At 28.2% G+C, this 13,459-nt stretch overlaps 2 protein-coding genes across 5 annotated transcripts; one reads left to right on the forward strand and one right to left on the reverse strand.

Annotated features, from left to right (window-relative positions):
• Nucleotides 1-1,661: 1,661 nt before the first annotated feature.
• On the forward strand, nucleotides 1,662-3,687 carry OCT59_016450 (uncharacterized protein; the record flags this gene model as incomplete). Its single annotated transcript, XM_066132482.1, has 3 exons — nucleotides 1,662-1,914; nucleotides 2,101-2,987; nucleotides 3,061-3,687. The coding sequence occupies 3 exons, from the start codon at nucleotides 1,662-1,664 to the stop codon at nucleotides 3,685-3,687; spliced, it is 1,767 nt and encodes a 588-aa protein (XP_066003460.1).
• Nucleotides 3,688-9,110: 5,423 nt separating this feature from the next.
• On the reverse strand, nucleotides 9,111-10,292 carry OCT59_016451 (uncharacterized protein; the record flags this gene model as incomplete). Of its 4 annotated transcripts, XM_066132483.1 has the most annotated exons (7): nucleotides 9,858-10,292; nucleotides 9,748-9,759; nucleotides 9,617-9,658; nucleotides 9,455-9,535; nucleotides 9,322-9,378; nucleotides 9,190-9,252; nucleotides 9,111-9,124 (listed from the first exon to the last, which is right to left on the reverse strand). In XM_066132483.1, the coding sequence occupies exons 1-7, from the start codon at nucleotides 10,249-10,251 to the stop codon at nucleotides 9,111-9,113; spliced, it is 663 nt and encodes a 220-aa protein (XP_066003461.1). In that variant the 5' UTR covers nucleotides 10,252-10,292. The 4 variants fall into 4 exon arrangements, with proteins under 4 accessions (XP_066003461.1, XP_066003464.1, XP_066003462.1 ...); XM_066132484.1 differs by lacking the exons at nucleotides 9,111-9,124; nucleotides 9,190-9,252; nucleotides 9,322-9,378 and having other exon boundaries at nucleotides 9,395-9,535; nucleotides 9,617-9,672; XM_066132485.1 differs by lacking the exons at nucleotides 9,111-9,124; nucleotides 9,190-9,252; nucleotides 9,322-9,378 and having other exon boundaries at nucleotides 9,396-9,535.
• Nucleotides 10,293-13,459: the final 3,167 nt, after the last annotated feature.

The raw sequence follows: 13,459 nt of genomic DNA on the forward strand, positions 1-13,459 counted from the left end.
ACAAAAAAAAACAAGAAAGGGTTTGTCAAATAAGTCAATAATTTCAAAACCATCTTTGATGCTTTAAGTAAACGGAGTACAGTCCAATGATCTTTTTGAGTGCAATCATGTCAGATTTCGTGACAATGTGAACTTGAGTCAGGACCATTAATTTCAACCCATTGTTCTGATTGGTTACCTAAATTCTCATTCCCTATTGACAACAAGTAGGGATGATCACGGTTCACTAACCGATGACTCGAACCTGAGCCGGTTCATAGGCGGTTCGGTTCGGTTCAGTTCGCGAATGAACCGGGTGAACCATCGACTCAATTGATTTTTTATAGTATTTTAGATCATCTAATTAATGATAGTCAAAATTTAATATTGCTTATCAAAGCTAATTTTGGATTTCCAAAACTACTTCCGAAACTGGCCGAAATTACCAAAACTTAGCCGAAACTTCCGAAACTTCCAAAGCTGCCGAAATATTCTGGAAATCACGTGACATTCCATTTTTGGAATGTTTGTGTAACACATTTTCAGTTTTGTAAGATACAAAATTTCCTTTTTTTGGAAATTAGTGTAACATCACGTGACATTAGTTAACTCCGGCCAGAATTACAGAATTTAGCCGTGAGTTGATGGTTCACCCGGTTCACTCACGAACCGAACCGAGCCGAACCGCCAATGAACCGAACCGGTTCGGTTCGAACGAATAAAAAACCTTGCCAACTTTTTATCTGCATCCATTTTATCTAATGGTTGCTTGCTCTTCTGGACTTGTTGAATCTGAAATACTGGTTTGATTTTTTGATATGATAAAACTTAAGAATCTTTTAAATCAACAATGTCATTTTCACAACAATTACACTTTTGATGAGGTGTTCTTTGTCCATGTCCATCAACTTATGTAACTTTTCAAAGTGCTTACAGACGTCTTTTAATGGTGGTCTTCCATGAGACATAATTTTAAAAAAAGAGATCACTAAATGTTGCTTAAAAATACAAAAAAGTTGTTTATTGATTAAAAATATATTACGCAGTTTTATTATAATAATCATAACGATCAATGTTTAAAACAAAAAAAAAAAATTTCAAAAAAAAACTGATTTAAGTTGGTTTAAAACATCTTGTTTTAGTAATTCACCACACATTATTAGTAAAATAAACCTGATGCGGGAGAAAAGTAAATATTTTATTATTGTTTTACAAATATTTGACTCACTTAAGAATCTATTATCACTTATTATTTCTTTGCTCTTTTATGTTTTCCAGCTAATTTGTTTCTATCGTTAATATTGCTAATTATAAGATTCTCTCACTCCCTTCTATAAACTCAAATTTCCGAAATAAATTCCCATATTTATATCATCAAATTTCTTAAAAAACGAATATTCTGGAAATGAGACGTAACGGTAAGTGTGAATCAGTAACATTACATTCATCAATTGCTAATTTATGCTGTAGATTCGAAATTATTCAATTTATTTTTTGATTAATCGAAATGACGTACAGACTGTATAAGATAACTAATGTTGATCGTCTGGCTGATTAGGCGGATTCCCTGACTCAATTGAGTAATCCGTTCTTTACTTTGCTTAGGAGTTACCCACTTTGCAAAATAAAAAAAATACACCTCTCTTTTAAAGTCTCTTAAGCCACTTTGTACTTACAAAATCATGTCTACTACAAGTACTTCTACAAATCCTTATCCTTCGTATGAGGAAATAAAAAAATATGATACGGAACAACTTTTGACTTTTTTACAAAAAAACTTGACCCTTAGCGAGAATGTACTTACAACTCTTCGTCAACAGAAAGTTGCTGGCCTTGACTTTTTCCAATGGACTAAAGAAATGCTTCGTAATAAGCCTTATAACCTTCCTGATGGACCTGCAACAAGACTTGTAATGATAGTCAATGATTTGAACAGTAAGTTCTACCATATACTGTAATAGTTTAACATTTGTACATCTCGCGTGGTCTTTTGTTGCAGTATTTTCGTACTGCTTTTTTGCCATTACTTTTTAACGTGTGCATCACTATTTCCATTATATTCAGAACAATATATACAGGAAAACCGGGAATTGAAATGTGAGAATTTCTTTCTTAAGTTAGGAAATACACAAAATTCTACCTCCGTGTACAGATTTGTGAGAAAACAAGGAATTTTTAAAATTTGGGAAATCGAGGAGGATCCCAGTATAAGACCACAAAGAGGAATTGGCGAAAATGTATTTAAAGTCTACCCTTGTGCTCCTGCTCAAGGATCAAATCGTGTAATCCAACCATTTTGTAAGGATGTTGTGAGCGAAATTAATGAAATCGTAAAATCGATGCACTCAGGTAGTTTACGTGTATATAAAGATGTAGATGTTCGCTCCCGGGTGAAAGATCAAGTTTACGCTGATATAATAATTGGCCATGCCGATTTCCACAAAGAATTGACAAATAACCCACCTGATTTATCAAAGGGTTTGGGTTGGGAAGTCAAGAGTAATTTAAGTGATAGAGTAAAAGCAAGTAAAGGGAAAGGTGAACTAATAAAATATGCCAGGGAATACCTTTCAGCGATTCCACCTCTAACAAACGTTTTCTACGGATGTTTAACCGATGGGAGGCTTTGGCAATTTGTGAAAATTCAACTTATATTAAATGATATTGATAACCTAAAAGTGAAGTTTGAAGAAAGTCCAACTTATGAATGGAGTATAGAGACGGCCTCACTTATCGCCAGCATAATTCTTCGTTATCATGATGGCCTGTTGACGAGAGCTTCTGGAGAATCTCAAAATAATGATGAAACGTATATGTATAGAAGAAATAAGTCATTATTTTCTCCCGAAAGTCTCTTGGCTTCTTTTATCAAAGAGGGTATCTATATCAGATTATACTCTGGAAATTGTATTCATGTGCAGATTACATCTCACCTTGGAAATGGAAAAAAGTGTATAGTATTTTTGGTACAAGTACATGATTATGAAATAAGGGATGCCGTTTTGAAGGTAAATTAATTTCTGAGAATTTTTCATACTACGTATAATAAACTTACCATATGAGTCATTTTTTTATTTAAAGATTGAAGTTCTCAAAGACAGTGAAAACTCTCAAATTTACCGTGAAATATCAGCGTTACATGCATTAGGTGATCTTTCTTGCGTTCCCACAATTCTCTTCGAAGGTTATACAATGGGTGGAACCATGGCTTTACTAACCGATTTTGCGGGACAACCTCTGGAATCATGGATTTCTGATAATGATAATATAGATGATTACACAATTTTTCAAATAATTCTGGATCTATTATCGTGCTTGGAGAAGATACATACCCGTGGTTACACGCATGGAGATGTGGCCATACGAAACGTTATACAGAGAAATGGTCATTTTTATCTTATTGACTTTGGCCTTGCAACTCTGTTGCAACTTCTCATTAATCCATGTCAAGCAATTATTCGGGACTACATTTATTTGTGTCGAATCATTGGAGTTATCAAGTTTAGAAAGAAAATGTCGTTATTAGAGTTAATAGATAAATTGGATGGAGAGTTTAAATCATTTGTTTCAATTATCGAGAATGCGAGTAGGTGGAAAATAATTAACGAAGAGAAGTGGTTAGAAAGGTTTGGTGCTGAAGTTAAACAATTTCATGAGAGAGGCCATCACTTGCCTAGAAAGGCGTTGCTGGATATAACAGAAATTTAATAAATAAGACTAGTACGCGTCTGTCACACGGTCATTTTATATTAGTAAAAACAATGCATTTAATGAGATAATTCATAGTAGTGTTGTAGGTATATGAATATGACAACGTCACTAACATGTCCGCGTGAAAAATGTTATAGATTCGAAAATTAGTAGTGATCATGTGCGCCTAATACAATATCCCAATCTGAAAATTCTAATGTATATTCTTGGTAAAAACTAATATAAATTATAAGAACTATTCTTCTCATTCAAAATTTGTATAAATTTGAATTGTTATATTCTATAGTATAAGATATAGAACATTAAAAAACTATAAATCATTATAAACAGGACCCTGGACATCTTTATCTTTTATTAAAGAGAAATGAAAATTATTGAAGCAATGGATCGCAAATATATTCATACTACAGAAATTTAGCAAAAGTAACACGAGGAACAAATAGATAATTTTAAGCAATCTGTATTAAAATTTTAAGAATTCATAAGATAGTCTGTAAAATAATTCCACCAGCTATATAAAAAAAATAAGTTTCGAATTGACAAATTATATTGTGCCACAATACTTATATATGTGATTTAAATTATGATTTTGATTTTATGAAATAAACGACATAAACATTGAAATTAGTAATTCTATAATTTTTATTTGACGTTTAAAATTGTTAAATTTAACGAAAAACAGAAAGAAACTGCAATTAAAAACCAACTTTTCCGCTCTAAGTAAACTTGCAGAACAGAGAAAATTACATATACTATATGTTTCTTTAAATTTTTTTATGATTTTTAACATGACGACAGAACGGAGGTACAACACTATGAGTAATAAAACTGAACATTCTAAAAGTTGAAACCTAATCACACGCGTGAGAACACCCCGCCTAAAAAACAAACCTCGAACTAGTATTTAGGCATGACTAGTTTTATCAGAGATATTAAAAGAAAAAATAAAAGAATCTTCTATATAACTAAAAAAAATTTGGTCATGTTTAGATTACCGTATATAAATAATTTGAATTGTGTAATACGAAACACATGATCTGCCGCGCCTAATCTATTTCATATTAGGTTAGTATTAATATACTAAAAAAATTCCCTGTGTAACCTATTTTGAATTGTCTAACACATGATTTGTCTGCGCCTGAACTATTCATATTCATATAGTAGATCAGTAATTGAAGTTTTACTAATATTAATAAGTAATATATAAGTAATTGTTATCGGTCATGTTGTAGATGATAACTGATTTACCACTAGGATTGCTATGTATATCATATGGCCGAAGGCCACATGATAGAGTAGCATCCTAGTGTAAATCAGTTATCATAAACATGACTGATAATAAAGTTATTGGATATGTATGACGTAAGCAACTGAGACTTTTTTCGTGTATCTTATTTATTATTTTATAATAAAGTGATCAAAATTTTGTATATCACTAATTATGAAGCGACCAAAATTTGTGTATCACTATTATAAAGTGATCAATAACATACGTAAAAAATGTCCAGTGCTTACATAGAACATATACAATAATTAAACTTATTAAGTTAATAAATTGTAAAATTTTTAAAATCAATATCGCTCTTCTTTTTACAATTAGTAATTTTTTTTATTAACTGTAATAGATTAACTTCAGGATTTTTTTTTTGCAACAATAGATCGAACTTTGGCATTTCTTTTGTTTAGTAATTTTTTATTTTTTACAATCAGAATTTTTTTCATTTTAGTAATTTTTTTTTTTTTTTTTTAGGATTTTTTTTTTTAATTTAGAAATTTTTTTAACAACAGGTCAGATTTTTTTTTCATTAAAATATTAGTAATAGTTACTTCCCGGTTATAAAAAAAATTTACATTTTTTTTTGCTTCCTGGTAACTGGCGTCATTCTAATACTATTAAGTAATAGTTCTATCGATTTTTTTAGTAATAACAATAGGCTTTGGTGATAAGAATATTTTTTTTTGTAACAATAGATTTGATAATGGAAATTTTTTTTTTTTTGATATAAATTTTTTTTAAATAGATTACTATGATATAATCTTCTGTAATAATACATTCGCATGATGATATTCTTGGTGATGAGAAATTTTTTTTTTTTGTAACAATTAATTATTCAGAATTGATTTTGTGATGAGTCTGTAAACATATAAATAAACCATAAATTCTATAATACTGTTTAATATTATAATATTTGTATTAAGTTATTATATACCTCACATTATTGTATTGTAAATATTGTAAATATAAATTACTGTATGTTCAGTATTATACAAAAATTAAATTGTTAGTCTAATATTGAATACAAATCTACATAACTACTTCAGTTTTTTATTAACATGCAAAAAATTTTTCTAATATGTAAAAGAATTTTTCTATATAAAAAAAATTTTTTCCAAGAGTACTGACTACCTTTCAGACCCCTTTCTTAGGTTTTTTTTCACCTTTTTAAATTTTTATTTTATTTAATTTTATTATTTATTTTATTTTGAATTATTTATTTACTTTCAATTCTTCAAATTTCTAATTACAAACAAAATTAGTATTATATAAGTAACAAAATTTCTAGAATTTTCTTTTCAATACATAATACTATAATATGCAATTAATATATATCCCGGCGCAGCGCGACGGTTACGGCTAGTCTAAACTAAAAAATAAATGTTGATTATATAAAAAAGTGTCTATCGAATCATAAGTATTGATAAAAGAGTTCCACCTCCTGAATGTAAGTACAGTAATTAGAAATAATATAAACCATCCACGACGGGGTGAAATGTGTTAACCGTTTGATAGCGTTCGGGTATAGTAAACAAGAAGAAATAAAACTATCTTCGTTATTTCTGATTTGATAAAAGTCACTCGCCGCTTCCTCGACAATGTGTGATTGATCGTGTCAATCATAGCTGGACAGAAGCCTAGGTGTTGATTCGTAGAGGGCATATTATAATGTCATTGGGTAAAGATTTGGGTAGTGAAATTTAAGGATATCGCTACATAGTAGTATGTGGTTGAGACTTTTTATTTTGTAGGCACCTAATTTGGATTTGAAATTTCCACATAGTTCCGTGGTTATGGCGATCCAAGATTTTGTCATGGTCCAGTTGATATCCGAGATTCTGTGATTGCCGAAAACCGGTGGTAACCTTTTATTTTGTGATAAAAGAGTAAAAAGTAATAGCTTCCATGATATGTTGAGCGTATTTTCGTCAATAGGGTCAATGTGATCCCGTAACGGTGTCATTAACGCGTCCGGGATAACCTTCGGAATTCGGATTGATGGTAATCGGGGTAAAAGTCGACCTATGTCATTAGCTATATCATTGTAGTAGTCGCCAGAGTGTGCCTTGACCTTGGTAAAGGTAACATCCAGGTTCTTTGAAGAAATTAATAAATCAATTAGCCTCCAAACGTGGTGATTGTTTATCTTTAAATTTCGTCGTTGGGAAGTTAATCGGTTTGTGATTTGTTTAAAAATGTGAATGACGTTGTTTAAATCTGTACAATATTAACGAAGCTATTATTCGAACAACATATAAGAGCTGTGAGTGCATCGTATATGTTTTCCAACCCTGCCCTACTGTTCAAAAAGAAACACTAGGCATAACCAGTGTTGTTTCTTTTAAAATTATTTATTATATTTATCAAAAATCTTTCACATAATTTTATAAAGTCACGTGAGAGTACATATGTGAACGAATTAAGAAACTTTGTTATTTTTTTTTAAATGTCCATTATATAAATGGCGCTATTTTTAAATTATGAATGGTTAAGTTGTTGCTTTAATTGAAAATTTTACATTTGCCGAAAATCGATCTACAGTACATTATTTTTTTAAGAAAATACATATTAAATTTTAAAATATTAATGTAAATAATAGAACAATAAAGATATGAAAAATATAGTTGTTTAAGAATCCCAAAAAATGGCGGAATTAGTGATTTTTCATAAGTTTGTACGCAATAACTGATATGAGAGTTACACGAATATTCATAAACAGTCAAATAAATATTTTGTTTCAGATTATGAAATCACCATGACGAACTTCCTTTTTAATAAACTTTCTTAACGCCATTTTATAAAATCATTTTTCCATTCCCAAAAAAATGGTTTCGATATCTTAGATATCATCCGATAAGCATTAATTATTTATTTTCATCCATATAAATAATTAATAAAGATTTTCTAGAAAAAATAATTATATTTATAAAGTGTAGATTTAGTTGATATACAGTATCATTTCAATTATTTTTATTTTTTTTTTTTAACAGTATCATTTCAAATTTCTCATTTAATTTTTTTTAATTGTTTGTGTACAATGATTATATCATAAATAGATAAATAGATAAATATTTATTTATTTATTTATTTATTTTGGCGTTCGTATTAGTAATTTTACGGGTCATATTCTTTGCATAGAAATTAGATTTGGATACGACTCATTACATACGGATAAATAGATCCGTAGCTAAGAATATATATATATATATTTTAAGGTTAAAATTAACTTTATTACGAGATATATTCTGCTAAAATATAAAATTTTGTTACACATAATAATTTATGTCGTGCTAATATTATAAGGAACGGGACGTTAAATAAAATAAGGTTTTATTCAATAAGGTTTTTTTTTTGATATATTAAAAGATTTGATAGGATCCCGATAGTTTGCGTACAACGGCATGAAAATCTTTTCTTTTATAGATAAAGCCTGATTACCTTTTTGGATACTGACCGAAATTATCATAATTCCGGCCCTGATAAAAATCGTACAACTAATAATATATTAATAATGTTCCTTTCCATTTCTTTGTGTACAGTAAATTCATAATTTTTAATACCAAGTATTTTAAATCTTTAATACTAGCTCATGGGGCATATCTGGCCATTGCACAGCGGTTAGATTTATTGTTTATTTGTATCTTCCGATCTGATTTATAAAGATAACTTGCTCCTTTTGAGTATAATGTTTGAAAAATAAAAAAAAAAACTTTAATACTGTAGTAATAATAATAAATCAATAATTCATTAGCTTAATATTTTTTTGCGAACTTAATATCTAGATAATTTAAAATATCATTACTTATTATACATTAATAATTAAACTATATACTGTAGAAAAACGCAATTAGAATTTAAAATAAAAGTATAATGTTCCTATAAAACGTTTTCGAATTTTGCCAAAAACCAACGTTGGTCCCAATTAAGTGGGTTATTGTATAAAATTTAAATCAACTAATCAACCTTAATCATAAATCTTAATTTCATAAATAATTTTATAAATACATAGAATGAAAACAAATATTCGGGGATATACGGAGATTATAGCTCAAATAAACTTATGGATGATTCAATACGATATTTGAGGAAAAAAATCGCTGGATTTTATTTTAGATTACTTTCTCTATGCTGGTAATGCATTTCATTATTCGTTATAATCTGCAAATCAGATTAGATAGAATTAGAATAATATAAATATATGATTAATGATTTATTCTTCATACCGTCAACAGTTTCTACCGGTTGTTTCTGTTTTTTCTTACTGCTACTTTGGCTACTTTGATTACCTAAAAATAATTGAAAATATTATTGTTGTTATTATAAAAAAATTGCGATTAATATAATAATTTATTTACTATTATCTGAAGTATCTGAGGCTTGTTTTTTTTTAAATTTTTCAAATACTTTGGACACTGGAAAATAGAATTTATGAAATTATTAAATATTCATTTTATTATTTAAAAAATAAAATATAATATAATTTAAAACCTTTAGAGCGTAAAGTACTACTTGAGCCACCACTTTTAGAAGTGCTGCTCGTTAATACACTGTCGTCCTTTGAAGTAATAACTAAAAAAATTATCCATAATATTTAAAGAAAATTGGAATTTTAAACAAGTATATAATAATTAATGATTAATAAATACTCACAATCACTTGTAATATTAAAATCATATGGACTACTATGAAAAGCTATTAAAGAAAAGCTATTAAAAATAAGCATTTTGAAAATTAAATGTTTAAATAAAAATTTACATAAAAGTTGATAAATTCTTTTTTACCTTCTTGTTCTTCTGTAAACAAGAAAAACAATCATTTTATTATATTAATAAAAAATTTTACATATATCTATGCATATCTTTAAAAAAATAATAGTTCAAATAAAATATACCTTCTGTTGCATTCTTTGGTTCAGGTAAATTTTCAAATTGATGCACTTTACTTGTAAATAATCTGCTAGCTGTATAAGTGGTGTAATTTGTTTTCGAGCTAGATCTTGAACTAGGTTGCAAGAATGTAAAAGGATGAAGAAATTTTTTATTCTTTTTATCATCATTGAGAATGTTTAACTTGCTAAGATTCATTATCTTTTCATGAAGTAGATTAACATTAGGCCTTTTTAATGGATCAGCATCCCAACATTGTGTCATTATTTTTATATATTCTAAAGGAGTCCCTGATATTGTTTTTGGTCTCATGCCATGGAGAATTCTTATTACAAGATCAATATCATTTTCAAAGTTAGCAAAAGGTGGTTGTCCAGATGAAATTTCCCACATTAGCATACCAATACTATATATATCAGAGGCATAAGTATATTCTTTCCCAGCAATAACCTCTGGTGCTATATAGGGAAGATTTCCATATATACTTTTTATTGGCTTATCAGCAGGTCCACAAAATCCAAGGTCACTTATATACCAATAATCATAATCATCTAAATATAATATATTTCCTGAATGCAAATCTCTATGAATTGCATTCTCTTTATGAATTCTTAAAAGTGCATCAATTATATCAACAATAATTTTAATCCTTTTTTTCCATGTAAGAATATTATGATTTTGTTTTAAATGATTTCTTAAATCTATACTCATGTGACACATTACAAGCATGTAATCTCCATCTGATGTATCTTGAGTTAGGCCATAGCATTGAATGATACCAGCCCATTTATTACTTATAGTTAAATGTGACTTTGCCTATTAAAGCTTTAAATTATTAATTTTTTTAAAAAAAAATAGTCATAAAAATTTTAAAAAAACATTAATTAAATTGCATACCTCTTCAAACCAACTTCTGTTGGCATTCTTAACATTTTCCAACCTTTTAACAATTACTTTCTCTTTTCCATACCTTTCTAATTGTTGCTTTTCAGAATTCCATTCATTATAATGTCCATCTTCCCAATATGCTGAATAGATTTCAGAGAAACCACCCTTAGTTAAGTATTCAATGCTTAATAACTTATTGTAAGGAACCCATTCAATTATCTTATTTGGACCAATTGATTCTAATTGACATTGTTGTATTAAGTGATCAATATCAACATTTCCTGATGTCCAATCATTAAATTTTGTTTTTAAATAATTTCTTATACAATATTCACAATATAATATTGCCAAACATTCGTTTTGACAATTTTCACAAGTTCTCCTTTCCCCTTCATTATAAATGATTTTATCATATTCATATCGTTTACTTAAAATCCTTATTGCTTCATTTTTTTCATTATCATTAAGAGTTTCATCTTCATAAATGGTGGTTTTCCTAAATTCATATCTTTTTTTAAGAGTATTATTTATGGTATAGTCGGTTAGCGTATATGCTCTGCTAAACGCAGCAAATACTTTTTCATTTGGATTGTCCTTAGTTTTTTGATTGCGTATATTTGATGTGGAAGCCATATTTGTTTCTTAAATAAAGCATAAAAATTTATTAAGTTGTACAAAAATGATTAGTTGTACAAAAATGATTATTTAATTATAATATCTATGCTTCGCACCCCGAGTGCGTTAATGTATAGTAAGTGATCATGTGATACCAAAAATCTGATAATTGTTTCAAATTAAGGATAAGAGTGTCAGGTGAGAAAGAAAGAAACAAATAATTAAACTCCGTTACTGGAAACTGCCGCTTAAATAACTTGTCTGTGTTACTAATCTACGTTTCACGACATCATATTTGATGAATATAATTAACCATTACGTTGCCTGTCGTGAATTTCAAAAAATAAAATTACAACAACAATTGCATTGTTAAAATTTCCTTTTTTTGAATTCCGACGGTTACCGGTGGCTGTGGTGAAGTGCATGGATTTCATTGAGGCACAATTTTTTTTTTTTTTACATTGCCGCAAATATTATTTCGCCATCAGAATAAACTAAGTGATAATAGGATAAGGAATAGGCGTAAAAAAAAAATTGTCAGCGAACCATATTTTTTCTATCATGATTATGATTGTCAATAAGGTTTAAGTTTGATACTATTGTCTCCAAGTTTCACAATATCACATACAAAAAAAAAAATGTGATAATAATATGTTTTAATGTATGATGACGATTATTTTTTTTTTTTTTAGGATAAATTTGCAAATCTCGGAGTCAGTCAAACCGGGAACGATGAACATTTCTCTGAAAATATTTTCTAAACGTTCTTATCCTTTTTCCTTAAAAATATATGCAGATTTCCTTAAAGTATATTATCAAAATCACTATCATTTGAGTTGCCATTTTTTTTTTAAAAAAAAAAATAATGATAATTCAATAAAAACTATTTTGGAATTTTTTTTTCTTCATACTGTTTCAAAGAAAATTTCGATTTTTTCAATACCGCGATTTGTTGTTGAATGTTGAACGCTTATTTCTTAAGTGAAATTTTGATCGATTATAAAAACAATTTAGTTAACTAGTTAATAGTCACTTAATTTTGGGTACAGTAACTACTCAACTAAATTAAAAAAATTAGGTTTCAACACTAATTATGCAGATAACTAAAATAGGAATATTAAATATATTAAGGAAAAAAAATATTTGCCAAAATAATTTTAAGAAAAAAAGAATAAATATGTACCGATTGTAACATGATCGGCTTCGGAATTTCGAATAATCATATGAAATCCAAAAAGAATTTATGTTTTACGCATTGTTATGGTTGGTTATCATGAAAAGGCTATATCATTTGTTTTTTTTTATTTTTACCGCTTATTCTAAGAACCGAATTTTTTTCGTAAAACAAAGTTATTTATCACTATTATACATACTGTATATCACATTTTATTTGCGCAGGTGCGTTAGAAAATAAACAAACCTATAATAATTTAGCTCCTTTATTATTTATAATATTATTTTTAATAGACATAATAACGTAATACAAAAAAAGTAATATAGCGAGATTAGCTAGATTTCACATATCAAATATATTCATAGTTTAAAATTTATAATTAAACATTGAAGCAGAAAATAATTTTGACACGTAATCATCGAGATTCTTTTAGCGCACAATCATTGCACAATCCTTACATCATGCGGTAAAGTAAAATAATGAATCAACACTAGAAAAATAGCAAATATTTAATAATATAATACGTTAGAACAAAAAAACATTAATTTTGTTTAAAAAATAGTATCGATAATATACAGTTATGATTTTTTTTACCCTAAACGAATCTAAAAAATGTGGGTTTGGATTTATTGAAGAATTACACCACGTTGTTTGCGATACGCCATTTGTTAGATGGTGGCATAGACTTGAGATTGTCCACATCGAACGGCGGTCTACTGAGGACTCCTGAATACACTATGAAGAAGGTTCGTCGTGACCCGTGATAATTAAATTAATTAGTATTTTGATACGACGTCTACATATATATAATCAATATCAATAATTTGTTTTAATTATCTCTCAATTTTATTAGCAATTTTTGATACTTAGACAGTTTCTGCTGCTTTTGAATTTTTAAAGATACAAAATTACTATACTTTTGATAATAAT

Source organism: Rhizophagus irregularis, chromosome 24 (genome assembly GCF_026210795.1).
Source record: "Rhizophagus irregularis chromosome 24, complete sequence".
NCBI classification, from domain to species: domain Eukaryota; kingdom Fungi; phylum Glomeromycota; class Glomeromycetes; order Glomerales; family Glomeraceae; genus Rhizophagus; species Rhizophagus irregularis.